We start from the raw sequence: 26,144 nt of genomic DNA, 5'->3' as shown, positions 1-26,144 counted from the left end.
CTATTCATGAGACACGGTGAGGGTCTGGTCAGCCCGGGCAGTGCCAGAAGACGAGGTCACGGTGCTCTGTCTTGGGAAGTAGAGAACAACAAACCAGCAGAAGATGAAGACACCTGTCAGGGAGGAGAGGGCCTCAGTGAGCCTGGGGTGGGGCCTGGGCTGGCGGCCACTCAGAGGAGGAATCGCTCCACTGTAAAAGTTCAAGAATGTATAGAAAAATCAGACAAAAAATGAAACCTACTCCTGAAAAAGAACCAAACAGATAACTTGAGAATGAAATCCAGAGTCCTCGAAATAAAATCTATACACACAGCTATCTCATAAAAGAAAGACCGAAATGAAGGAATTTTCAGACATGCAAGACAACTACCACTGCCCCTCTTATAGAGGATTATTGCAGGATGTGCTTCAGCAAGAAGAAAAGGGAAGACGTGAGGTATGAAAATTGTAGTAAGTACAGAAATTGATAGAAAAGTAAAAATCTTTGTGTTTCTTTAAAAAAAAAATGTAGAACTAAAACCCTACACAACAATAAAAAATATTGAGAAGAGTTCAAGGGCAGTTAAAGTGGGCTGAGGGCTCTGTTTGGGAAGAAGAGAGAAATACTGAGTTACACTCAGTTGAAATAACTCAGTGCGGTGAAGTGTTCAGACTTAACTATGATGGGTAACCTCAGAAAGGATAATGACATAATCCACAGTTTCAAGGTGCATCCCTCTCCAAGCCGTAACCCCTGGGAATTTTCAGAGGTGGACTCATAATTCTTCATCTGGGGACAGTCTCTGGTGGCCTAATAATAACGACTTCTGTTGTTGTTAACATAGTTCCCATATATTGAAGGTCTCCTGTATTACACACACACATTATCTCAGTTATTCATCATGAAATCTGGCGAGAAAAGTACTGGAATTATCCCAGCTGTACAGGTGACTGGATCAGAGGAGCTGAGTGACTTGCTGGGGTGGTGAGTGGAGGTGGGATTTGAACCCCGGTCTGCTTGTCCCCAAGTGCTGCCAACCATGGTGCCATGTAGTCTTGTGAGGCACTGGGAGCCAGCCCTGTTCTTGTGGGCTTGCACCTGCTGGATCTAGGACCCCTCGGTTCCTAGTAACTCCTTGTCATTCCTCTCTTCACAGTCAGGCTGTGATGCTTCTTTAAGTTGCGTGTATGAAACAGGGGTATGAGGAACAAAGAGGACAGGTGGGGGCGGGGAAACCGTGTCCCACACGCACCCTGGGCGCCTGCCCCTTTGCTGGGTATCAGAGAAAGAACCCCGCGGGAGCAGGGAGCAGACGTAGCAAGCACTTCCTCCACTAACCATTTGCTTCCTGCCTTCACAGCCCCTTAGAGATTCTGTTTGTGTCACGTGGCCTTCACATCACATGATCCCGCCCTCCTGGTCACAGATGATTGGACCAGACATGGACACCTGACCCAAGATGGCCCCGTCAGATCCTTGACTCTCCTAAGAACATGGAAGAGACTGAAGCAGACCATGGTCACTAGACTTGGAAGGTCACATAGGGATGAGGGGGCCATATTGGGCAGCCAGTTGGGGGCCATGGGTAGGAATGGGCCAGTGGAGAGAAGAATGAAGAAGCTTCCACAGAGGGAAGGTGAGAGACTACGTGTGACTCCAGAGAAAAAGATGGGGAAGTATCTGCTTTGGTTTGGGTGGCTTTTCCTGACCCTGCTACCAGCTCCCATGAGGTCAGCCAGGCTTCCTGTCCTGGGGTCCTTGGGGGAGCCTTGGATATTTAAAATCAGTGCCCTGGACTTGAGCGAGCCTGAGTAGCATCCTGTTTCTTGCCATCTACCCCCTCCCCCCAAAGCCCCCCAACACCCCCTGGTGCAGGCGAGGCAGCTCGTCACCTCCCTGGCCCAGGAGCCTCACCTTGCAGAGACGTGAACAGTGCAAAGACGTAGGTGGTGGACAGGCCTAGGGGTGTGAGGATGGCCAGCCCCCAGCTCATGCCCACCAGGCTCGAGAGGCCCAGCAGGGTGAGGACCCCCTTCCAGTGCTGCCGCTTCTCCTTGCCCGCTGTGGCACTCGACAGAGTGAAGATCTTCAAGGCCACCAGGCCCAGGACCACGGCGCTGAAGAGGAAGGTGATGAGGAAATAGCCGTGGACAGTGACGTAGAGCGCAGAGGTGGCAGTTTTCTCACAGAACCAGCACCTGGAGGAGGCGGATGGCCGTTAGGACCAGAGGAAGTCTCCTGAGAGCAAGCCCTGGGCTGTCTCCCTGCCAGATCTTCTCTGACCAAAAAGATGCCTTCTCCCATCTCCACCCATCCATTCCCCACTCTCCCGGGGGAGGGGCTGTCACAAGGCTCCAGGCTGCTGTCTCTTTAGACCAGTGAGTGTAAAAGGCCAGTTCTGTCCCAAAGACATGTTTCGTTCACCCCACATTATGTTGTGAGAAAAAAAAAATTGAATTAATGACCACCTTTTAAAAGTGAAATGTTTGGCATAAACATCCAAATTTTTTTTTTTTTTTTTTTTTGGCCACGCCACACAGCGTGTGGAATCTTAATTCCCTGAACAGGGATTGAACCCAGGCCCTGGCAGTGAAAGCACCAAGTCCTAACCACTGGACCGCCAGGGAATTCCTGAAATATCCAGATTTCTGCTTCTCTTATAAAACCATACAGCTGGCAGCTCTGTGGATGCCCTCCGGAGGGACAGTAGTCAGCTGCCCATTAGACTGGCACGTGATTGCCAGTCTGTCGCTGTGCCCACCCAGGCCGCTGCGTGTACTTATGTTCCCTGCCTGGCCCCTGGGACTCTGCATTTGAGGCCCTGGGGACAGGACCAAGGCCCCACCAGCTCTTCTTAGCACAGAACCATGGGCCTCAGGCAGGTACCCTGGGAGAGGCTCAGCTCAGCTCCCCTGTTCCCTGCACTGCAGGAGTGAAAGCCCAAAAGAGCCTGTGGATCAGTCCCCCATTGTACAGATGAGGAGACCGAGGCTCTGGAAGGGGACAGGCTTGCCCAAGGTCACACAGCTACTCAGAGACAGAGTCTGGGTGGAATCAGGGCTGCTGCAAATATTGGGCAGGTTGTGCCCTGCACAAGGGCACCTGGCTGGGGGGCAGGTGGGGGCTGAGATCCAACTCACCCTCCACTCACCAGGCTGAGCACCTGGCATGGCAGGTCAGAGGGATGGGGGGGTACCTTTTAAAATTTGCCCAAAGGTGCTATATAGGCTGTGGTGACCCAGGCTAGAGCAAGGCATCCTGCCTCCTGGTCCGGTTCTCTCTCCTTCTCACCCCCTCTCTCATTGTACTTGCTCTCTCTGGGCCTCAGTTTACCCCTGCAGGCCGTGCGCTAGCTGGATCTGAGGATCCTTTGCTTTGACTTACTCGTCTCTCTTCCCAGGATTCCCTCCTCTCCCCACCTCCACCTCCTTCTGGCCCCCAGGACCCTGAGGCCACCGCAGCTTCCACAGCCAGCACTCACAGCTCCAGCGTGGTGGTGTTCTTCTCGTCACGGATGGCGTAGGGGCCATAGCTGTTGGCGCTCCCAGTGCCGATGACTATTAGGGCAGGCAGGCCTGGGGGCAAGGGGAGGAGGAGGTATGGCATTGCTGGGGCTCCCTTGGCACGTCCTCCTCCAAATCCCCCTCCAGCTGTCCATCCCTCGAGCTCTGAGCCAATCAGAGAGGGAGCTGCCCCTCCCTCGCCCCAGGCTGGTCCCCTTGCTGCGTCTTCCAGAGTCAGCCATCCCCTCTGCCTGGCCAAGCGGCACCTACCCCAGCCCACGAGGCTCAGCTTCAGGAAGTAGTGCCCGAAGTAGGTGTTAAAGACCTTGATGACGAGCAGGTAGAGGTGGAAGGCTTCCAGGCCCATCCAGGTGAAGGCACAGAGCAGGAAATAGTGGAAGACGGCCCCCCGGGCCCAACAGGCAGCATCGGACCCCTTCAGGCCGTACCCCACATTGATGAAGAAGGCCAGATTCAGGAGAAATAAGCTGACGCTCAAGGCCACGTGGATCTTGGGGACATCTTCGGAGTTCAACTTCTGCCGGGAAAACCTGGGGCGAGAAGGGCCAGTGAGAGGCTGCAAGGGGGCACCCAGGCCTCTCCGTCCGATCACCTCTGTTCCATCCCTGCCAGCAACCAGCGTGTGAGAACATTCCAGTTCAAGTCCACGAGCCCTCTCACGACCCGTAGGGCCCTGTGGATTCTGGATCCTGTTGGCTTCATCCCTTGACTCCACGCTTGAGCCAAACTACCTAATTGGCAATTCCCTAAATGCATTCTGCTTCTCTACGCCTCCCGGACTTGCCCACACTCTTCCCTCTGCTCTCAATGCCGTTCCCTGCTTCACCTTCAAAATCCCCCTTGGGTGTTTCTTTCTGGGAAGGCTGTCTCTGAACGTCACTTATCCCAGGCTTATTTGGAAGTTTCCCAGGAGTGAGCGCAGCGTAACTCTCCACCCACCCCTTATTTCCATCTCTCCCCAGGCTTTGACCTGGGGCCTAACACAATAAGCAGGAGGAAGCCCTGCATTGGTTGAGTGAGTGGGCAGACAGGGCATGGATGTATGAAGCCTAGAACTTAGTAGGGAGGGGGAGGCTCAGAGAGGAACAGGGACTCAGAGTCACAGCACAGGGCAGGGGCTCCAGACTCCCAGTCCAGGGCTTCTTCCCAGGGCTCACTTCCCCCTCTGTGGAGTTCCCACTGCGAATTCCTAGCAAATCAGCTCCCAAAGGACTCTCACTGGAGGGGTGGGAGCTCAGGGCTGCCTGGAGTGGGCGTGAGGGATAATGTCCACCTCACCTGAGATGCCAGGCCCCGCCCCTGGGAGAGGCTGACGGCTCCTCCTGGTGCTCCGAGCCCGTCTCACAGGGTCCAGCAGTGCAGCCAGCTGGCAAGTCATGCTCAGCTTGTATTCGGCCAGGGCTCGGGGGATGCGGGCAGGGCCGGCACCACTTACACTCACAGTTCGGTCCGAGATGGAGTGGGCGGGGCTGGTGGGGGCCTCAGCCCAGGGCCAGACAGTGCCAGCATGTGCAGGAAGGCAGTGGGAGGACCCCAGACCGGGAGTCAGGAGACCAAGGGCTGCTCCAGGCCCGTCGTGGGTCGGGAGGCCAGCCGTGGGGCTGCTCCCACAGGCTTCTTGAGGCTGGCAGTTCCTGTGGCTCCCTCCGCCATGGCCGGGGCCTGGGCACAGGCTGCAGTAGCCTCTGATGTTTCTGCTCCTCCTTCTTCCAGAAACAGCCCCAGGTTTCCCTTGGGAGCACCCTTCCCCACTCTCAGCCATGCACTCTCAAACCCAAGAGCAGGCACTAGGGTGGCCTGACCAATCAGTGTAATTCATCCTTTCACCACAGTGGCGTGTTCAGTCATGGGCACATGGCCTAAGTTAGACCAGTATAACTCAACTCTGGTATACATGGGATAAAACTGCATAGACATATATACACACACACACACAGGACATGCACAGGGTCAGCTTCCTTGGTGTATGACCTCTGCAGGCCCCTGCACTCAGAAGGGCCCTATGCTCGTTTTAATGCTCTGCTGTCACCATCTTGAAATTCTTAATAATTTTTGAGCAACGGGCTACATATTTTCATTTTGGACTGGGCCCTACAAATGATATAGCCAGTCCTGTGTGCATGTGTGGACATGCGCACACACACACAATTGAGTGCATGTGGAAAATGGTGAAAACTGAATGAGCTCTGTAGTCTTGTTAGCAGTGCTGTACCAATGTCAATCTCCTGGTTTTATATTGTACTACAGTTATAGAAAATGTCATCACTGAGGAAAGCTGGATGAAGGAACCATGGGACTCTAGGTACTATTTTTGCAAGCTCCTGTTAGCCTATAATTATTTCAAAATAAAAATTTTTTAATTTATTTATTTATGTATTTTTACTTTTGGCTGCACTGGGTCTTTGTTGCTGCGCGTGGGCTTTCTCTAGTTGCAGCGAGCAGGGGCTACTCTTCGTTGTGGTGCGCAGGCTTCTCATTGAGGTGGCTTCTCTTGTTACGGAGCATGGGCTCTAGGTGCGCGGGCTACAGTAGTTGTGGCATGAGGGCTCAGTAGTTGTGGCTCTTGGGCTCTGGAGTGCAGGCTCAGTAGTTGTGGCGCACGGGCTTAGTTGCTCCGCGGCATGTGGGATCCTCCCGGACCAGGGCTCGAACCCGTGTCCCCTGCGTTGGCAGGCGGATTCCTAACCACTGTGCCATCAGAGAAGTCCAATAAAGTTTTTTTAGAAACGTCAATTCTGGGCCTTAGTTTAGAATATTAGCTGTCCAGGCAGCTAAGAAGCTATGATGCAAGCCTGGGGCTCCCCAAGGCCCCTGAGTATGGAGAAGTTGCCTGACATGACTGACAAAGGAGAAAGCAAAGTTTTGAGAATCAGAGGGACACCAAGTCCTGGGGACATCTTTTGAGCCCCTGGATCCAACATCACCTGAAGTGAGCTCACCTTGGGCTTTTCAGTTCTGTGAACCACACATTACCTATTATGTTTAAGCCAATCTGAGTTGAGCTTCTGCCACTTGTAACTGAAATAGCCAGACACATTTCAACCTCCAATCCCATTTTATAGGTGAGGAAACGGAGGTTTGGAGAAAATGTCAGTATAGTGCTGCATGACTAACACTACCCTGCTGGTTTCTACCCTGCCCTGCTGCCGCCCTTGAGGGCAGGAGGGAGATGTGGGGTGGGGATGGGGTGACCCACCTCAGGAAAGCGTAGAGGACAACAGTGAAGGCCAGGAAGATCATGGAGGTTCCGCAGCCAGCCTGGGAAATGCGTGTGAGGGTCTTTACGGTGACTTGGTCCAAGATCGGCCTCTGTGGACGATCCCCCAAATAAGAATCCTATCAGTTGGAGACCAGGCCAGGCAGCCTCCTCCCTGGGCCGGGAGCCTTGGCACTTCCAGAATTGCTAGGATGGCGGGGGGCGGGGTGGCGCGCCATTACCAGCAGCAAGGCGAAGAAGGTCAGGTGGTCACAGCGGCAGATGGTCCTATTGACTCCGACGTCTGTGGAGCAGCCCTTGGAAGCCCAGTCTCCTGACGACCCTGGGGAGGAGAGGGAGCCTAGGGGAGGGGCCGGGAATATAGGGAAGCAGAGGGGAGGGGAAGGCAGGGAAAGAGAGGAAAGAAAGAGGGGAGGGGCCCTGCGGTTGGAGTCCTGTCCCCTAAGGAGCCCTTACCCTCTGCCCATCTTACCCAGGGAAGATCCTCCAGGCCCTACCTTTAGTCACGTCCCAGAATACACAGCTGAGGGTCATGTTCTGAAACCAGAGATTGGGAGTCGGGGCGAGGCAGGGGAAGTTGGGAGAGGGGAGAGGAGGGTAGGACGGGGAGGGGGAGAAGACAGTGTGCTCTGGGTCTCAGCACAGGCACGCATTAGGTAGAAGCAAGTCTCAGCCTGTGGTCACACAGGAACGCGAAGCGTTTGATGTATCCTGGGTCAGCGCGTCGGGGGTGTGAAGAGGTGCGGGGCTGTGGCTGGCAGGGGCGCATGTCTGCAGGCACGTGCCTTTAGGGGAGCGTGTGTGTGGGCAACGTGCGCGTGCACGTGTGTTTGCCAGGTCCCCTGGGCATCTCTGTGAGCACAGGAGCGGAGGGTGTCGGGGAGGCATGTGGAGACATGCGTGCACAGGGTGGGCGTGTGTCCCTGGGCACAATTGTGTGTCTGGATTTGAATCCAGACCTATGTAAACCCAGGTGGATGTGGGAGCGTGGGGTGTGCAGAGTCCGTGTGTGTCTGCCCCTATGCCCAGGGGTGCCCACCCACATGTCTGCCCCTCAGGAGCTGCCAGGCCAGGGTGGGGGACTCACAGGAGGCTGGTGCTGGTGGGAGAAGGTGATCTCCAAAGGCTCAGCCAGGCCGGTGACGTTTATATGACCCAAACTCAAGCCCACCACGCGATTGTTCAACACGCTGCTGCCATCCTCTAGGCTGAGCCGAGGGCCCTGTGGAGGGACACGGGTGAGGCCAGACTGCACGAGCGGCTGCCCCAACCCAGCCCTTCTCAGGGCTCCTGGGAGCCTCTAGGGCTTGTGGCCCTTGCCTGGAGGGCAAAGTCTGGGGCCGGGGGAACAGGGGGCAGGGAGTCATGGGCGACCTTCTTCCTGCTGCTCTCTGTAGTCTGCTCCAGCTGGGCCAGGGCGGGCCCTACCCTCCAGGCCAAACGGCTGCAAAGCCGTGTACCTGATGGCTCTCCATTGCTGGTCTCCAGGCCTCCTCCGCCCTCTTAACTGGAGTGCAGGCTTAGAAGGAAGATCAGCCGGGAAACGGAGGGCAGTGGTGCCTACAGGTGGGGCGCACCTGCCCACATCAGCACTCAGGGATACACATGTCCCCATGGGAGTGGAGACACACCTCTGGGGACACGCCTGGTACAAATTTGCAAGGGCCTGGGTACACTTGCTCATGTGAACATGGTCACACCAGCACACGTGATTACGTGCGCACCAGGAATAAGGAAGGAGATACATGTTTGTGCATGCACGAGGCCACACAGGGGTCATGAACACACTTGGGATACACACACAGGAGTCCAAGGGCACAGGTGTGGGCAGTCCAAACAGCGGAGCGTGAATAACCGGCATGAGCCCGCAGTCCACAGACCCTAGAGACAGGGGTCTGGGATGGCCTCGGCTGCTTTAGGCACCCTCCAGAGGCTCCTCACCTCCTCCATCCCCATCGGGCCCCTCAGCAAAGACTCCAGAGAGGGCAAGCATGTCCTGCTTAACCAAGCATGGAACCTCAGCCACCCTGAGCCTCTCCTCACCTTGAAGACATTCCCTGAACCAATATCCAGGATGGTTATGGCCAACCGAACCATTGGCCTGCTGCCCTGCAAGGATCCAAAAAGGCTCCTGGGCAGCCGGACTCTGTCAGTGTGCCGGTGCTCGTCCTCTGTCACCTGCTTCGGAATCTGCAACCACAGACCCAGCCGCTCTGTCTTTCCCTGAGGAGCCCAGCCCCCAACACAGGTCCTGCCCACCCCTCCCCCAGGTGGAAGGAGAAACAGGCATGCTGGGTGGTGGGGCAGCACTGAGGACCGAGGACAACTCTGAGAGGCAGGACACCTGGGGGCACGGTCCTAGCCCTGCTCTGTCCAGGCTGTGAGCTCCTGGCCAAATCACAGCCCTTGTGGAGCCTCGGTTTTCCCAATATGGAGAATGGAGCCAGTAAGATGCCCGCGCGGCCACCCATCAGGTTGAAAGTGGGCTGTGAAGGGGCGACACCTGGACAGGTCAGTTTGCAAGTGTTAGAGAGGGTCAGTTGTGGTGCTTTTGGCCAGAGTCCTGACCCCCGTTGTGCTGACATACGGCTATGGGGACAGTGTCTATTTTCCAACTCAGGGATAAATGGAAAGCGTAAGGCCATCAGGAAGGGAGACAGCAAGGGCCGAGAGGGAGGACACAAGAATTCACACTGAATGTGATACCCACCCTCACCCAACAACAACACATTTTGTAAAAGCTAAGAATGGTCAAAATATTAAACTAAATTTTACTGATAGTTGCGAAGCGTGTTTTGTTCATTCTCTGACCTCATTGCTCCCCCTGGGACTGTAGCCTGGTCCCACCTGGTCCTGCCTCAAAAGCATCCCATGGGCATTGGAACAGGGGGCGCTAAGTGTTGTAGCCGAGAGCCTCAACTTTCTGCTTCCCAATCCAGAACCTTGTCAAAAGGACATGTGATTGATTTCACAGGCCGGTGCCTACCCCACGCAGAGGGCTCAGCTGCTGGGGTGACGTGATAAAGGGTTGAGAAAGGTCCCGTCCATCTTCCATCTCCCCTTCTCCAGGCAGACCTAAAATCCCTCCACGATAGACCACTTCCCTGCTGCCCAAACTTCCACCCTCAGCTTTATGCCTTAAGTGAGGCTGTGCCCTTGCTGCACCAAGCATTCCCGGTGAGTTATTTCATTTGCTCCCTCTGACAACCTTGAAAGTGGGCAATACCATCCCCATTTTACAGATGGGGAAACCAAGGCTCAGAAAAGTTAGGTAATTTGCCCAATATCACAATAGCTGGTAAGGGGCGGAACTGGGATTTGAATCCAGACCTATGTAAACCCAGAGTCTGCCCGTTAACCCTTTGCAGCACCTCTACAAGTGCCTTTACCTGGTTTCTAATGTGTCCCCTGGTGGAAGAGTTCAAGGGAACCTCAGACTTTGGAGGAGCCTTCGAGCTCATTTTACAGATGAGGACTCAGGGGCCCAGAGAGGGGAGGGGATTTCCTGGAGGACACCTAATCAGGTGGTGGGAAGTCCAGGGCTAGAATCCTGACTCTCGATTCGGTGATCTTCTGAAGGTCTCATCCTAGCACCCTGGGTAATATATTACCAGGATCCACTCAACCAATTAACTCACAGCACCCATTAGCCAGGTGGCAGAGAACTACTAAACGGGACATGGGATGGATAACTGTTGATGGGCACCAAGCACAGACCATGACTCTCAGAAAAATATGCCTGAGGAAAGTAGGACCAGGACCAGCCAGTGGGGATGGGGGGAAGCCTTCACCTGAGAGGGGGTCAGAGAGAAGTGCAGGTCTTCTGAGATGTTGGTGTTGATGTTCTTGACAAGAGCCTTCAAAAAATCCATATTCACCGTCTCTGTCAGACTCTTCTCCACCAGATGGATCTCATAGTTCAGCCAGTATCTGCAAGAGAAGACAGGGTCTTGCAGGCTGAGTTACCCACTCACTCAGTCCATTCACCTGGATGACGGGAGGAGAGATACCATGCGCAGCAATCATCAGGCTCCTGGTGTAGGAGAGGTGACCCCGAATATCAAAGGGAAGACCCGGGATGCTGCAGGAGGAGAGGGGTGGCACGGGAGTGATTCATGCTGGTTCTGAGGGATTCCGGAGCCAGTGGCCCCTCTGAGTATTTTATGTATTTCTCTTTTTTTGTAACAAAATACATTACAATGTACTTTGTATTTTATGTATACATGTATACATAAAATACAAAATAAAATAAAATACAAAATGTATTTTAATCATTTTAAAGTGTGCAATTCAGTGGCATTAAATACATTCACAATGTGTGAAACCATCTTTGCTATCTAGTTCCAGAACATGTCCATCACCTCAAAAGGAAACCCTGAACCCATTAAGCAGTTACTCTTCCCCCAGCCTCTGGCAACCACTAATCTATGAATTTGCTTATACTGGACATTTCATATAAATGGAATTATATGATATCTGGTCTTTTGTGTCTGGCTTCTTTCACTTAGCATGTTTTCAAGGTTTATCTATGTTGTAGCATGTATACGTATTTCATTCCTTTCTATGGATGAATAAAATTCCTTTGTATGCATATACCGTATTTTGTCTATACATTTAACCATTGATGGGCATTTGGATTGTTTCCACTTTTTGGCTATTGTGAATAGAGCTGCTTGTATTTACGTAAAAGCTTTTGTTAGAAGACTTGTTTTTAATTCTTTTGGGTGGATACCTAGGAGTAGAATTGCTGTGTTAATTCTGTTTAACTTCTTGAGGAAGTGTTAAACTGTTTTCCATAGCAGCTGCACCATTTTATATTCCCACCACCAATGAATGAGGGTTTCAGTTTCTCCAGATTCTTGCCAACACTTGATGTTTTTCACTTTGTTTTGTTTCATTTGCAATTATAGCCATCCTAGTGGGTGTGAAGTGGTATCTCACTGCAGTTTTAATTTGCATTTCTCTAGTGACTAATGATGTTAAGCACCTTTTCATGTGCTTATTGGTCTCTGTAAATCTTCTTTAGAAAAATTCTTCTGAGTATTCCAAACTGTGGGATGATCACTGTGTGGTGTGAGGGCTAACTCACATTTATTGAGTGCTAGATGAATACTGGGAATTCAGCCGTTGAAGACTTAGCTGTATGGGAACTGATTTATGGGAACTGAGCTGGTCTTGGAAACACATAATTTACACATAAAATAAACACAAATTTAATTGCCATTTGTTTTACCGCAGCCCCCTTGCCATGGGCTAGAAAGTTAGGGTGAGCAAAGTCCCCCTTCCCATCCACGTCCCTATCCTGGCGCTCTCCGTGGTGCTGAAACTTCTCTTTGGCCAGAGTCCCTTTTCCCAAGCCTGGGGTCCTAAGACTTGCTGCCCACCTTTTTAAAGCAATTTTAAACAGGTGAAGGCTGAGGTAGCAATGGTATAGAAGGGGAACAAGAGCAGATAGAGCCAGATCGAGGCTACTGGAAAGGAGTAGCTATGGAGGGCTTACCAGGGAGGCAAAAGGGAGGCTTTTATTTTGACATCATTTTTTGGAACACAGTTACCAAGGAATAAAACTCCAAGGAAACCACAGGAAAAAAATATTGTAAAATATAAAGAGTAAACCATGCAAATATGTGTAAACAAGATTGGATGGTTCAGGCAATTAGAACATTCATCCAGAAACAGTGGGTTGAGATTGTCCAAATCCATTGATTGAGCTATACCAACTGATACTAGTTTTTTATTTATCTTTTAAAAATCTAAATGAAGAAGTATTGTGATTTTTATTGTTACCAAATAAAATAGAGAATTGTATTTCACAATACATATAGTTCACCTCATGCACTTAAAAAATTCCTTGGCCTTACAAAACAGCCCATGAATTTATCTTCTTGAGAGAAGATTTCCTGATCTCAGAGCACTTAAAAAAAATTGTTCTCAGAGCACTTAAAAAAATTGTTTTAGTTGTGAAAAGTAACATATATTCAAAAAGTTTAAACCATGGATGTACAGTTGCATTTTTTTTTTTTTTTTCTGTATGCGGGCCTCTCACTGTTGTGGCCTCTCCTGTTGCGAAGCACAGGCTCTGGATGCGCAGGCTCAGCGGCCATGGCTCACGGGCCCAGCCGCTCTGCGGCATGCGGGATCTTTGCGGACCTGGGCACGAACCCGTGTCCCCTGCATCGGCAGGCAGAATCTCAACCACCGCACCACCAGGGAAGCCCCTACAATTGCATTTTTAATTATAAAGTTGACACCAATTTAAGGATCATCTTCTTTGTCTGATATTGATTTAGCTATTCAGATATGTTTTGGTTCATGTTTGCATGATACATTTTTTCATTGTAAGTGGTGTGAGGTTCAACAACTTGTCTTTTACCTTGGAGGGCATATATTGATATTCTCTAGTCCTCTGAATGTCCAGGAGATCCACTGAGGTGATGGGACCCTGAATTCTTGTGAAGTTTGTCTCTTACCCTCTAGTTCACATATGTCTTCCTAAGGCATCTTCACAACTTGCCACTTTCTGCTCATCAGATCTAATCAGCATAATGTTGTCAATACAGTGGACTCTGTAGAATGTCAAGATAAATGAGTTCTCTGTGAACTATCTTATGACAGCAATGAGACGTGATGTAACCCCGAGGGACACTGTGGCTCTATACTCTTGGCTCTGCCAAGCAAAAGCAAACTACCTCTGGCAGTCCTTGAAAAATGGTACGGAGAAAAAAACATTAGCCACGTTATAGCTGTATACCAATTGTGAGGGGCTGTGTTGATTTCTTTGTGTAAACATACTCATCTGGGACAGTAGCTGCAATTAGACTCACCACCTGATTAAGTGAATGACGGTCCATAGTCATTCTCCAAGATCCACCTGACTTCTGGTGAGTTAAATGGAGTTAATAGGTATCACCATCACTCCTGCTTCGTTAAAGCCTTTCATGGCAGCATTAATCTCTACATTTCCCCCCAGCAACGTCGTTTGTTTCTGGTTTACTATCTCAATGGGAAGAAGACATTCCAGGAACTTGTATTTGGCTGTTCAATGAAATGCCCTCCCAAATGCAATTCAATGAACAAAGCATAGTCTTTTTAATAAATAGTGCCGAAACCACTAGATATCCAAATGCAAAATGAGAGTAGTAATATAAAGTTAGACATTTACCTCACACTGTGCACAGAAAATGAACTCCAAATGCAAAATGAACCTAATTATAAGAGCTAAAACCATACACATAGAGAAGAAAACTTAGAGGAAAACTTTTGTAACCGTGGGCTAAATGAACATTTCTTTGATATGTTTTAAATTTAAGTTGGATTTTATCAAAATTAAATGCTTTTGATCTTCAAAAGACACTATGAGGAAAATGAAAAGACAAAACATGTACTGGGAGAAAATACATATTTGCAAATCATACGTCTGATAAAGGACTTGTATCCAGATTACGTACAGAATTCTTAAAGCTCAATAATAAGAAGACAACCCAATTTTTAAAAAGAGGGGAAGAGGGGCTTCCCTGATGGCGCAGTGGTTGAGAGTCCACCAGCCGATGCAGGGGACACGGGTTCGTGCCCCGGTCCGGGAAGATCCCATATGCCACGGAGCGGCTGGGCCTGTGAGCCATGGCCGCTGAGCCTGCGTGTCCGGAGCCTGTGCTCCGCAACAGGAGAGGCCACAACAGTGAGAGGCCCACGTACTGGGAAAAAAAAAAAAAAAAAAAGAGGGAAGGATCTGAATAATCATTTCAGCAAAGAAAATACACCAGTGGATAATAAGCACATGAAAAGGTGCTCAACATCATTAGTCATTTGTCAAATGCAAATTAAAGTGAAATACTACCCACACTCAGTGGAATGGCTATAACCAAAAATACTGACAATACTGCAAAAATGTACTGAAACTATAGCCTTTTTATACTGCTGATGGGAAAGCAAATGATATAGCCACTTTGAGAATCAGTTTGGCAGTTTTTTATAAAGCTAAACATGGACTTCCTATATATACCAGCAATTCCATTCCTAGGTATTTACCCCAAAGAAATGAAAACGTATGTCCACAAAGACTTGAATTCAAATGTTCATGGCAGCATTATTTGTAATAACCCCAAATTGGAAACAATCCAAATGTTCATCAATTGGTGAATGAATAAACATGAAGTATGTCCCTACAATGGAATATTACTCAATGATAAAAAAGTAACAAATTATTGGGCTTCCCTGGTGGCGCAGTGGTTGAGAGTCCGCCTGCCGATGCAGGGGACACGGGTTCGTGCCCCGGTCCGGGAAGATCCCACATGCCACGGAGTGGCTGGGCCCATGAGCCGTGGCCGCTGAGCCTGCGCGTCCGGAGCCTGTGTTCCGCAATAGGAGAGGCCGCAACAGTGAGAGGCCCGCATACCGCAAAAAAAAAAAAAAGACTCAAGTATCACAAGGATGTGGGGTAACTCAAACTCTCACACATTGCTGGTGGGAGTGTAAATGGATACAGTCACCATGTCAGTGCTTACCAAAATTCATCATGTACAAAAATGTTCATGGCAGCTTTATTCATAATAGCCCCTGTTATGGACTGAATGTTTGTGTCCCTGCCCCATCGAATTCATATGTTGCAATCCTAACCCCCAACGTGACAGTATTAGGAAGTGGGGACTTCGGGAGGTAATTCACTAGATAAATGGGATAGTACCCTTATAAAAGAGACCCCGGAGAGCTCTCTCATCCTTCTTTCTGCCATGTGAAGGTACAAGATGTCTGCACTCTGCAGCCCAGAAGAGGGTTCTCACCAGAACCCAACCCCAATTTGAGACTTCCAGTCTAAAGAACTGTGAGAAATAAATTTCTGTTTTTAAACCACCCAGGCTATGGTACTTTGTTACAGCAGCCTGAACTAAGACAGCCCCAAATCAGAACAATGGAAATGCTCATCAACAGTAGAAGAGATAGTAAATAGTGGTATATTAATACTGCAGAATACTATACGGCAGCAATGAGGGCAAACTATGGATAGACTAAAGAAACCAAACAAAAAAAACAAAACAACAAAAAAAGATGAAACTCAGGCATACAGATGAGGGAAAGAAGACAGACACAAAAGAGTATGCACTACGTGATTCTATTTATAGGAAGTTTGAGAACAGGAAAAATCAATACTTGGTTATAGAACTTAAAATAATGGTTACCATGATGTGGCACTGTTGATGGGGAAGGAGCATGAGGGACCCCTCTGTGAGGCTAGAAAAGTTTTATAGCTTAATGTGGGTGGTAATTAAAGGATGTGTATATACATATGTAAAATTTTGTTGATCTGTACCGTTAACATGTATGCATTTTGCTGTCGTGTGTGTGTGTGTGTGTGTGTGTGTATATATATATATATATATATATTATACCTCAAAATAGATTTTCTTGGAAAAAATTCAGGCTTTGGACTTCTGCTTCTGAGTAGGGTGGAGTTATTTGTGATGGATCAATGCTCTCACTGAGAACAAATAGAAAAGCTAGATATAATACAGAAATAATTTGTTTAACGCCATCAGAGAGCTGCTAAAGCAGAGAGGGGCTAAAATTCTGCAGAGGGAGCATCATAGAGAAATGAACTGAAAATCTGCTGTTGCTTTTCTTCCCCCGGGGACATGTGCTCATTCTAAGCATGTCCTTTGTCTAAGCATGGACGAAAGGCTGGGAATTTGAGCTTCATCTGAATAGAGGTCACTGTTGGTCATAAAAAATGCCCTGCTGGGCTTCCCTGGTGGCACAGTGGTTGGGAGTCCGCCTGCCGATGCAGGGGACACGGGTTCGTGCTCCGGTCCGGGAGGATCCCACATGCCACGGAGCAGCTGGACCCGTGAGCCATGGCCGCTGGGCCTGCGCGTCCGGAGCCTGTGCTCCGCAACGGGAGAGGCCACAACAGCGAGAGGTCCGCGTACTGCAAAAAAAAAATGCCCTGCTGTCACAATATGAATGAACCTCAAAAACGTGCTAAGTGAAGAAGGCCAGATGCAAAAGACAACATGTTGTACGGTTTCCTTATATAAAATGCCCAGACAGATCAGTGGTTGACTGTGGCTGGGTTTGGATTGCAAACAGGCACAAGAGCACTTTGTCAAGTATAAACAGGGCATTTGGTGGTCTTGGTGGTGGTGTTGGGGCGGTGCAGAGAGTGAAGAAATAAACCTGGGCACTCGAAGGGTCTCAAATGTACAGCTGATTTCTCCTCCAGACATTTTTCAGAATTGTGAGACTCTATAGTCTGAGAGGCACTAGCTAAGCTGAAAATTCTGAAAAGTAAGAGTTTCCCACAGTATTTTACTTTCTTTTAGTGGATCATAGAGACAAACGTGAAAGATAAAGCAATAAATCTTTGAGAAGAAAACATCAAAGAGTATCTTCATGATCCTGGGGTAGCAAACATTTCCTAAATAAGACCCCAAAGCATTAACTATAACGTAAAAATCTGGTATATCACACTACATTAAAATTAAGAATATCTGTCTGTAGTCAAAAGACAACGCTAAGAGAATGAAGAGGCAATCCACAATGAAGGAGAACATATTCATGTGTATCTATTTGCAAAGACATGTAACCAGAATGTATAAAGAACCCCTAAAGATCACTCAGAAAAATTAAAACAACCCCATAAAACAAGCCAAAGACTTAAAAGGCCATTTCACAAAGAGGATATCAAAATGTCTAATAAATATATGAAAGATTAAGTTAAACTTAATCAGGCAAATATAATTAAAATCACCATATGATACAGTACAAACTTGCCAGAACGGCTAAAATGAAAAAGCAGACAATACCAAGTGTTGACAAGGATGTGAAGGAACTAGAACTATCATACACTGATTGTGGGAGTGAAATTTGGTTCAAGAACTTTGGAAAACTGTTAGGCGGTTTCTATTAAAGCTAATCACATGCCTGCCCTATGACCCACCAATTTCACTCCTAGGAATATACCTTACAGAAATACATACATTCACCAAAATACACGAACAAAAATATTTACGGCAACACTCTTTGTATAAGCCAGAAACTGGAGACCACCCAAATGTTACTATCCATCAACATAGTAGAATGGATAAATGAGGTATGTGATTTATCTATAGCTATCTATATCCATCCATATCTGTCTATCTATCTATCTAAAGAAATATACCAAAATGAAAATAATGATTATCTCTGGATAGTAAGAAGGGGAATTTTCCACTTTCCTTCTTATAGCTACTTTCTAAATATTTTATGAAGAATAAAATTACTGGACTTCCCTGGTGGCACAGTGGTTAAGAAGCTGCCTGCCAATGCAGGAGACACGGGTTGGAGCCCTGGTCTGGGAAGATCCCACATGCCGTGGAGCAGCTAAGCCCATGCACCACAACTACTGAGTCTGCGCTCTAGAGCCTGAGAGCCACAACTGCTGAGCCCTCGTGCCACAACTACTGAAGCCCACACACCTAGAGCCTGTGCTCCGCAACAAGAGAAGCCACTGCAATGAGAAGCCCGCACACCACAACAAAGAGTAGCCCCCGCTCACTGCAACTAGAGAAAGCCCACGTGCAGCAACAAAGACCCAATGCAGCCAAAAATAAATAAATAAAATAAATTTATTAAAAAAATATATAAAATTACTTTTATAATCAGAAAGAGTCATGAAAATAAAGAACACTCAAATTTATTGAGTTCCTATTATTTGCTAATAACTTTTCCATGCATAATCTCCTTTAATCTCAACAACCACCCCAGGAGGAAGGTATAGGAGAGAGATCAAGAATAAAGGCTTTGCAACAGTAATGAAATGACAATGCTGGTAAGATAATGATAACAGCTAACGTGTCTGAATTATGTATTTAATCTTTGCAGTATTCTACAAGTCAGGTATTATTTCAGCCCCATTTTACAGATGAGGAAACTGAAAGTTAACCTGTCCAAAGTCCAATTCCACTTTTGAGCACTGCCAGTCTGACCCTAGTCTGTATTACTGTACACCTCCCCTACTGCCCTCCAGACCTAGGTTCATGTTTGATTTTGCTACCTACCTGTTGTGTAACGTGGGCAAGTTATTTAACCTATGGGAGCCTTAGTTTTCTTATCTGAAAAAAGGGTTGATAACAGGACCTACCTCACAGGGTTGTAAAGGTAAAGGAGATAACTTGGTGAAGTGATAGAGTTGGGAACCAAGTCCACATCTTCTGATGTCAGAGCTCCTACTTTCCCCAAGGTGTTTAAGCCCTCCATAAGGCAGCACAAAGAGGAGCCTCCTGAACAGCTGCTTGGAGATCCGAAGCTCCTGGAGCAGCTGCAGGTACTCATGGGAGCCTTTTCAGGCCACTGAAGTGATGGCACTCAATCAGATTGTTGTGCTAACACCAAGTCTGAGAACATAAACTTTTCACTCATTTTCTCCCACAAATATATACTGAGTGCATACAAGCCTGTCCTGAGTATCCCAGAAGAGGATGGGTAACTCTGATTGGAAGGGAGAGGAGGGGAGAAAGGCAAAGATCTTTTGAAGGTGACTCTTGGAGATGCTGTATTCCAAAGCCCTTCCTCTCCCTTAATCCAGTATCTCTTGGTCTCTTGGTCTTATCAGTCTCTTGATCGCACTGATTCTACATCATTCAATGTCTCTGACCCATCCCTCCTATCCAGGTACACAGTGCCAATTGGTGGTGGTGCTGGTGGTTGTTCAGCCCTCACTCTTACCCAGACCACCACAGTTGCATCCTACCTGCTCACGTCTCTTGTCACATCACCACCCTCATATACTTCCCTGAAGCCTGAGCCATCTTTCTAAAAATGCGAAGTTGACTATGCTCTTCCTGTATTTAAAATGTATCATTGCCCTGCCCCCTCCCGCAGTGGTATAGTTTACACAATCCTTCACACTTTGGTCCCTGCTTAGATTTCCAGTCCAACCCCCCCACCCAACCTCCCCATTGTTGCCTCCATCCCCAGCACTTTACTCTTTCACAGTTCAAAGCACTGTAGTTCTCCCTGTATCCCCTAACACTGCTTGAGTCCAATGGGAAATCTCCTATGCAGTCTTCAAAACCCATTCATGGGTGGCCTCATCTGTGAAGCCTTAGCAGATTTCCCTCCTCTGAGCTAACCTGGTGCCTTGTCTACCCTCTGTATGATCACACTCTAGAATCACCATCATTTGGGGCCATGTCTCTCCCTCTACAACTCCCAATGACAGGGACAGGGGCTAATTTCACCTCTGCATCCCCTAGATCATAGGGTCTTGGTGGTCAGGGGGAATGTGGGTGTCAAACAAGGTGGAAGGGTAAGATGAGAGCAGCATCTTCTGGGTCCAAAAGGGCTGATAGCTCCATCCCTTCTTAACTGCCTCCCTACTCCACCCCTGCCAGAGCCCCCAGATTCCTTCTCCATCTCAGAGGGCCCTTTACCTCTGCAAGTTTCCCAGATTGCAGGGTTCATTCCCTGACAGTGCACACGCTGTGAAGCACTTAGCAGTGTCCTTAAGGCCGAAGTTGTCAAATCGGATTGCATTGATGAGTCCTTTGCAGGGTTGTCTTGACTGCTCATGCGTGGTTGCGGAATTCTTCTGATCTAAGAGAGGGATGCAAAGTGTGAATGGGCTGCATGGGAAGGCAGCGGGTAGGGGAGCTCAGGCTCCAGAGTCTGGTGGTGTGGACTACAACCCCAGTTCCATCCCTCTACGCTAACTGTGTGAACCTGAGCTGGACTCATACCCATCTCATTCTTTATATACTTGCATACTATCTCAGTATACGGGTGTTGTTATGCTTTTTCAATTGGTCCCCTGTTGGTGAACACTTAGGGTGTTTTTGTTTTGTTTCGTTTACTATTTTGAATAACGCTACTTACATCTTTGTCAGCTTATGTTAAGAATTCATAGAAAACATTCCTATCCTTGAATTTCTGTATCAAAATGTATGAACTGGGCTTCCCTGGTGGCGCAGTGGTTGAGAGTCCGCCTGCCGATGCAGGGGACACGGGTTCGTGCCCCGGTCCGGGAAGATCCCACATGCCGCGGAACGGCTGGGCCCGTGAGCCATGGCCGCTGTGCCTGCGCATCCGGAGCCTGTGCTCCGCAACGGGAGAGGCCACAACAGTGAGAGGCCCCCGGACCGCAAAAAAAAAAAAAAAAAAAAAGTATGAACTTCTAAAAATTGCTAAGTATTATCGAATTTCCTTCTTAAAATGGCTACACCTATTTACACTCGCACCAAAAGTGGGTAAGAGTGACTATTTACCCACATGTTCACAGTCCTAGACTTTACCAAACTTTCAAATCTTTGCCAGTTTGAGGGGTAAAATGGAATTTCATTTTAATTTAAGAAGGAGTTTGAGCATCTATGTGTATGTCTTTTTCCATGGACGGCTTTCTTGTACCCTTTATGGGGGCAGTGGGGCTGGGTCTTGACAATCTGCACCTTTACGTTTCTGACTGGCCCACCAGGAGCTGGGGGTGAAATGGGCAGGGAGACATTTACTTTTCATTTTTTCACACCCTTCTCCAGTGTTTGATTTTTTAAAAAAAATTAGGCACACTATTACTTTCACATTCAATGAAACTAGTTAAATTTTAAGACAAAAATAAAATACACGGTAAAGATAATGGCAGACCAAAGTTAGGGTAAACGTAGGTAAAAAAATAACATTTTCAAGTGGATCTTATAATTAGCCCTATATGTGACAATGTTTGAAGTAGCTTGTAAAGGAACTTCAGTTTTCTGTTAGACTGTAAAGATATTCATGACATGTTTAATGGGAAAAATCACATGAGGGATGAGCATGTGCATAATAACATCCATGTTTGCTTTTTAAACAGAGGAGGGAGACAGAAAGAAGAGGGAAGGAAGGAGAAAGAGAAAAAGAGAAAAAGAGGGAAGAAGAGCAGAGAGGGGGAGGAAACTGTCAGCTCCGGGGAAGGCACCATCCTCTTTGTAATCCCAGCCCTCTGTATGCCTGAGGGGTCACACATGGGTGCTGGGTGCAGGGGGCAACTCGGTGGGTGTTAACAGAGCCTCCCTCCTGGCCTGCCATGAAATTTCACAAGGGCCGTTGGGCTTGTGAAGTTCTTGGCAAGTACCTGGTGCAGAGAAGATTATGAAACTTAGTTTTTGCAATTATTTTTGGAAGACGTTAGAAGAAGCATTTAGCCCAGACAGGGAGAGCCTGAACCAGGCCTGTGTGCGAGAGGTCCTCCAGACCCACCCTACTCTTCTCCATCCCGCTCTGCCCCAGAGGTTGGCCTCCAAGGACCACCTCAATCTGGGTTCATATGGGGGGGGCGAGGAGGTCAGAGGTCAGGGCAGTACTCGCCCCTCCCTAAGGCTCCCCACCAGTGGCCTGCTTCCCTCTGCCAACAGCCACAGCTTCTTGTCCCTTGTGCCAGCCCTGACACGTCCTTGGTAAAGTATCCCTTTATTAAAGAGTGTGTCTGCTTCCCTCTGGGCCCCCACCATGCCCTGGACTCTTTTGAAGCATCCCATCACTCTGCTAGACTGTGAGTCCCTTGAGGGCAGGGACCACATGGTATATAAGCACAGGGCCTGACACTGAGTAGAGGGCTCCACCAGCGCTTCTGGAATGAATGAATGAAAGAGAAAATGAACACATGGCAACTGCCCCAAAATGTCCACAAAAGAAGGAGCCTCGGGCTTCCCTAGTGGCGCAGTGGTTGAGAATCTGCCTGCCAATGCAGTGGACACGGGTTCAAGCCCTGGCCTGGGAAGATCCCACGTGCCGCAGAGCAGCTAAGCCCGTGCACCACAACTACTGAGCCTGCGCTCTAGAGCCTGCGAGCCACAACTACTGAGCCCACGTGCCACAACTACTGAAACCTGCGCACCTAGAGCCGGTGCTCCGCAATGAGAAGCCACTGCAAAGAAGAGCAGCCCGCTCACCACAACTAAAGAAAAGCCCACGCTCAGCAACAAAGACCCAATGCAGCCAAAAATTAATTAATTAATGAATTAAAAAAAAAAAAAGGAGCCCTCCCTCTAGACATAAACCTCTCAGGGCTCCTCACACTGTTTAAACAGCTGAACCAGAGCACCCATCACCTTAGGGTAAACTCCATCACTCGGGGGAGCCTTCAAGGCCCGACCAGAAAATTACATCGTTCGTGAGGGGCCCAGGGTCCTTATGAGATCGAGCAAGAGCCACTAGTGGTTATGAAGTTAATTAATCCATCAGGTGTTGCCGCCATCCCGCTGGGACGGCCCGGCCATTTTTCACACTTTTTGGAGCCACAGACTAAACTTTGCTTTTCGCTGAATCTCCCAACATTTGAAGAGACGAGGGTTTTTTTAAGCCCCAAAAAGAGGTCGGTCCGTACACGCAAAGCCGTGTGACCGCATGCTGGACACACACAGGGGTGGGGGACAGGCATGCAGGCCACTCACTGAACCAAGAGCGAAACAGTAGGAGCAGGCAAGGCTCGGAGATGGGTGCACGGGGAGAACACAGCTTCCTCTGCCCGAGGGCATCCCTGCAGACGGCACAGAGCGCCAGGGAGAGCTGGCCAGGTGGGCCAGGAGCCGAACGGCAAGGGCCAGGCCTGGCGCCCTCGAGCTGCCTCTGGAGAACCACCGCCTGGCTGTGGGCAAGGCCGAGAGCGAAGGGTCAGGGAGGGCCTTGTTCTCGGCTTGGGTGACTGAGCACCAGGGGACCGCTGAGGAGACAAGGAGGGGAGCCGGCGTGACGGGGAACGGGGTGGGCGGGGTGCGGGTAGGGCCGTGCAGGCCCAGCCTGGCCTCAGCCTTGAGGGTCCCAGCCGCCTTCCCCTGGAGCTCAGAGGCCAGCTGGAGAAGAATTTGTCCTGGGCCCACCCGTGTCCCAGAGCCAGGCCTGTCGGGGAGCCGCAGCCTGAGGGACGAAATGTGGGCGCACCCCCGATGCTCTCCCATCTCCAGGGCGCTGTGGGGAAGCAAAGGGGACCTGAGACCAGTGCTGACCAAAGTTTATCGGGAGAGCAGGACTGACCCCGACGACAGAGGAGGTGCTGCGGCCGTCAGCTGGGCTCCTCGGAGGACCTGCTCCAGACATGCCCTCCCTGTCCCCGACCCTGGGTCTCCCAGGCTTGGCCGGAGGGCGTAAGGGGCTGGCTGCTCACCTGAGGCCAGGTGCAGGAGGAGCAGGACTCCCAGGGCCCCGCGGGTCACCATCCCTGGCCAGCCTGGTCCACGCCTGCCGGAGGCCCGCAGCTGCACGTCCCGCAGCTCCCAGGCTCTAATGAGCCGGCCCCACCCCGCGCCGTGGCCGCAGCGTTGCCGCTTCCTGTGGCCCCGCCCACGCCCTTCCTGCTCCATGGCACCATCGGTTGGGTTGTGAAAGGTGAGTGTGTGCAACCGGGCAGTGTTCCTAGTCTCACCCCGCCCCATGACCACCTGCAGAGTGGGCCCGACTCGGCAGGAGCTGCTGAACCCACCCAGGGGTGCTGCTCCCAAGGCCTCGTCTGGATGGGTGCTGCGGGGCTGGTGTTCAGCGGCCACAGAGGCCTCTGCACCCAAGCAGGCCCCTGGGGAGTGACGGCGAGCCCAGGCTTTGGAGTCAGGAACTCTTACCTCAGATCCTCCTTTCACAAGCTGGGGGCCTCTCTGAGCCTCAGTTTCCTCCTCTGTAAAGCGCATATAGCAGTGCGGCTGCCCCCTAGGGCTGTGTTGGGGTTTGAGGAGACCGGTGGGCGCAGGGCCTGGCTATAGGGATGCGGATGAAGATGTGGAGAGTGTTCGCACTCCCTCATTCATGCCTGTGATTTGAACAAGACCAGGCTCAAGCCCACGCCTGCTGGGGTCCTGGAAGGAGAGGAGTCGTCTGGCCTGGAGGCCCCGCCCCCCCACCCAGCAGACTGAATAACAGGAGGGGCAGGATGGCGGGGCGGGGGGGGGGGGGGGGGGGGGGCTGGAGCGTGGGCCCTGGGGGTTGGTCGGGCCTGGGCTGACATCTGTCCTGGCCACTTCCTGGCAGCCCATTTGCGTGAGCCGGCCTCTGCTAAGGAGGCAAGTTTCTCAGGAGGCATGGGGAGAACTCATGAGATGATGCCTGTGGAATTGCTCAGTGAGCGTGGCCATTATTATCACTATCATGATTATCAGTACTGTGAAATTAGCATCACCATCACCAGCGGGTCACGGGTGGCCCAGATGGGAAGCGGGGCAGCAAACACACATGGGGTGCAGTATGTAGGCAGGGGAAGGGCTGACCACCAAGGCCCCCACTGTGGTGGCCCCAAGGAAGCCATGTGGATGAGGCCAGGGCCCTTGGCCGGCTGCTTCGAGATCAGAAGGTGAAGGGCGCTCTGCCAAGGAAGTACATCATCACCGGCATCCGCTCTCGGGGCCACACGGTTAGAGCTGGCCCTGCTCCACCCTGGGGTCTAATGGGGACCCGCCCAGCCCTGCCTGGCCTCTATTTCCCCTTCCTCCCACACAGTGTCCAGACAGGACTCAGTTTCCTGCTAAGCCCTCTGGGCCTGGGGAGGGTCAGGGCCACTCATGGGGCCTGGGTGGCAGGTGGGAATGTGACATGGGCCCCAGGCACTTCCTCTGCAGGGATGGCTGGGAGGGTGAATGCCCCTCCTCCCACCCAGCCGCACGTCCCGGCAAGGGGAGAGGGTGGACGGCTTTGTGAACTGTGACCTGCTAGGCCCACCACTGGAGACCCACCCGGCCCCTGGGCCCTCCAGAGGGGCTCATGGATGCCTGTTTGTAATGAAGAGGCTGGAGACCTGCAGACCAGGACCCAGATCGTGTGCAGCACACCTGGGAAGACAGAACCGGGGACTTGGCAAAGTGACAAGGGAGGGTCCGGCAGAGCCAGAGGGAGGGTCACCTCTCCTGGGCCCCACGGGGGCTGGGGATTGGCCTGGGGCCACTTGGAGCCCTGGGACCGCTAAATTCCAGGGGGAACCTTCCCCTTCTGCCACCTCCCACCCCCAGCTTGTCCATACGGCTCCAGGTGGGCACCTGTCTCCAGGTGCGAGGCCTCCAGTACTCTGGCCAGGCCTGGCCAGCACTCACACCCTGGCCACTCTAATCCATTTCCCACTCCAAAGGGGAAACAAACCTGGCTACGTCCTGGTGGGAAGAGTGGTCCTATTGTCCAAAGTCCCACAGCCCAGAGAAGCGCATGATAAGAACCATCAGTGTCAAGGAGCACCACGGAGCTGTCAGGTGGCCCGTGCAGGGCGGGTCACAAGAGGATGGGACCCGACCCAGCACCCCAGCCCCACTACCTGAGCTGCCCTCGGAAACAGAAAGTAGGTGTCAAGAGAGTTCTTTGAAGTGGGAGAATTTGAGGGGAGTCCCACCTGCCCGGGGGAGGGGGCTGGGTCCCTTCCTTCCCTGAGGATGGGGTAGGTATCCCCTCAGGTCTAGCCAAGTGATGGGGGTCTGAGAGACCCGAGAGAAGTCTCTGAGAGCGGAGCTGGCTC

The 26,144-nt window shown here is 50.5% G+C and overlaps 1 protein-coding gene across 1 annotated transcript; it reads right to left on the bottom strand.

The window, feature by feature from the left end:
* Nucleotides 1-24,021, bottom strand: ADGRG3 (adhesion G protein-coupled receptor G3; the record flags this gene model as incomplete). The annotated part of the gene is made up of 14 exons (XM_082677814.1): nt 1-113; nt 1,895-2,178; nt 3,462-3,555; nt 3,754-4,034; nt 6,701-6,813; nt 6,943-7,043; nt 7,219-7,258; nt 7,809-7,943; nt 8,765-8,911; nt 10,513-10,651; nt 20,128-20,290; nt 23,116-23,309; nt 23,542-23,629; nt 23,826-24,021. The coding sequence occupies 14 exons, from the start codon at nt 24,019-24,021 to the stop codon at nt 1-3; spliced, it is 2,088 nt and encodes a 695-aa protein (XP_082533940.1).
* Nucleotides 24,022-26,144: the final 2,123 nt, after the last annotated feature.

The sequence above is a fragment of the Grampus griseus genome (genome assembly GCF_964374135.1).
Source record: "Grampus griseus genome assembly, chromosome: 19".
Classification (NCBI taxonomy): Eukaryota; Metazoa; Chordata; class Mammalia; order Artiodactyla; family Delphinidae; genus Grampus; species Grampus griseus.
The sequence above is the reverse complement of the archived record's forward strand: the minus strand, read 5'-3'. Positions and strand labels throughout refer to the sequence as shown.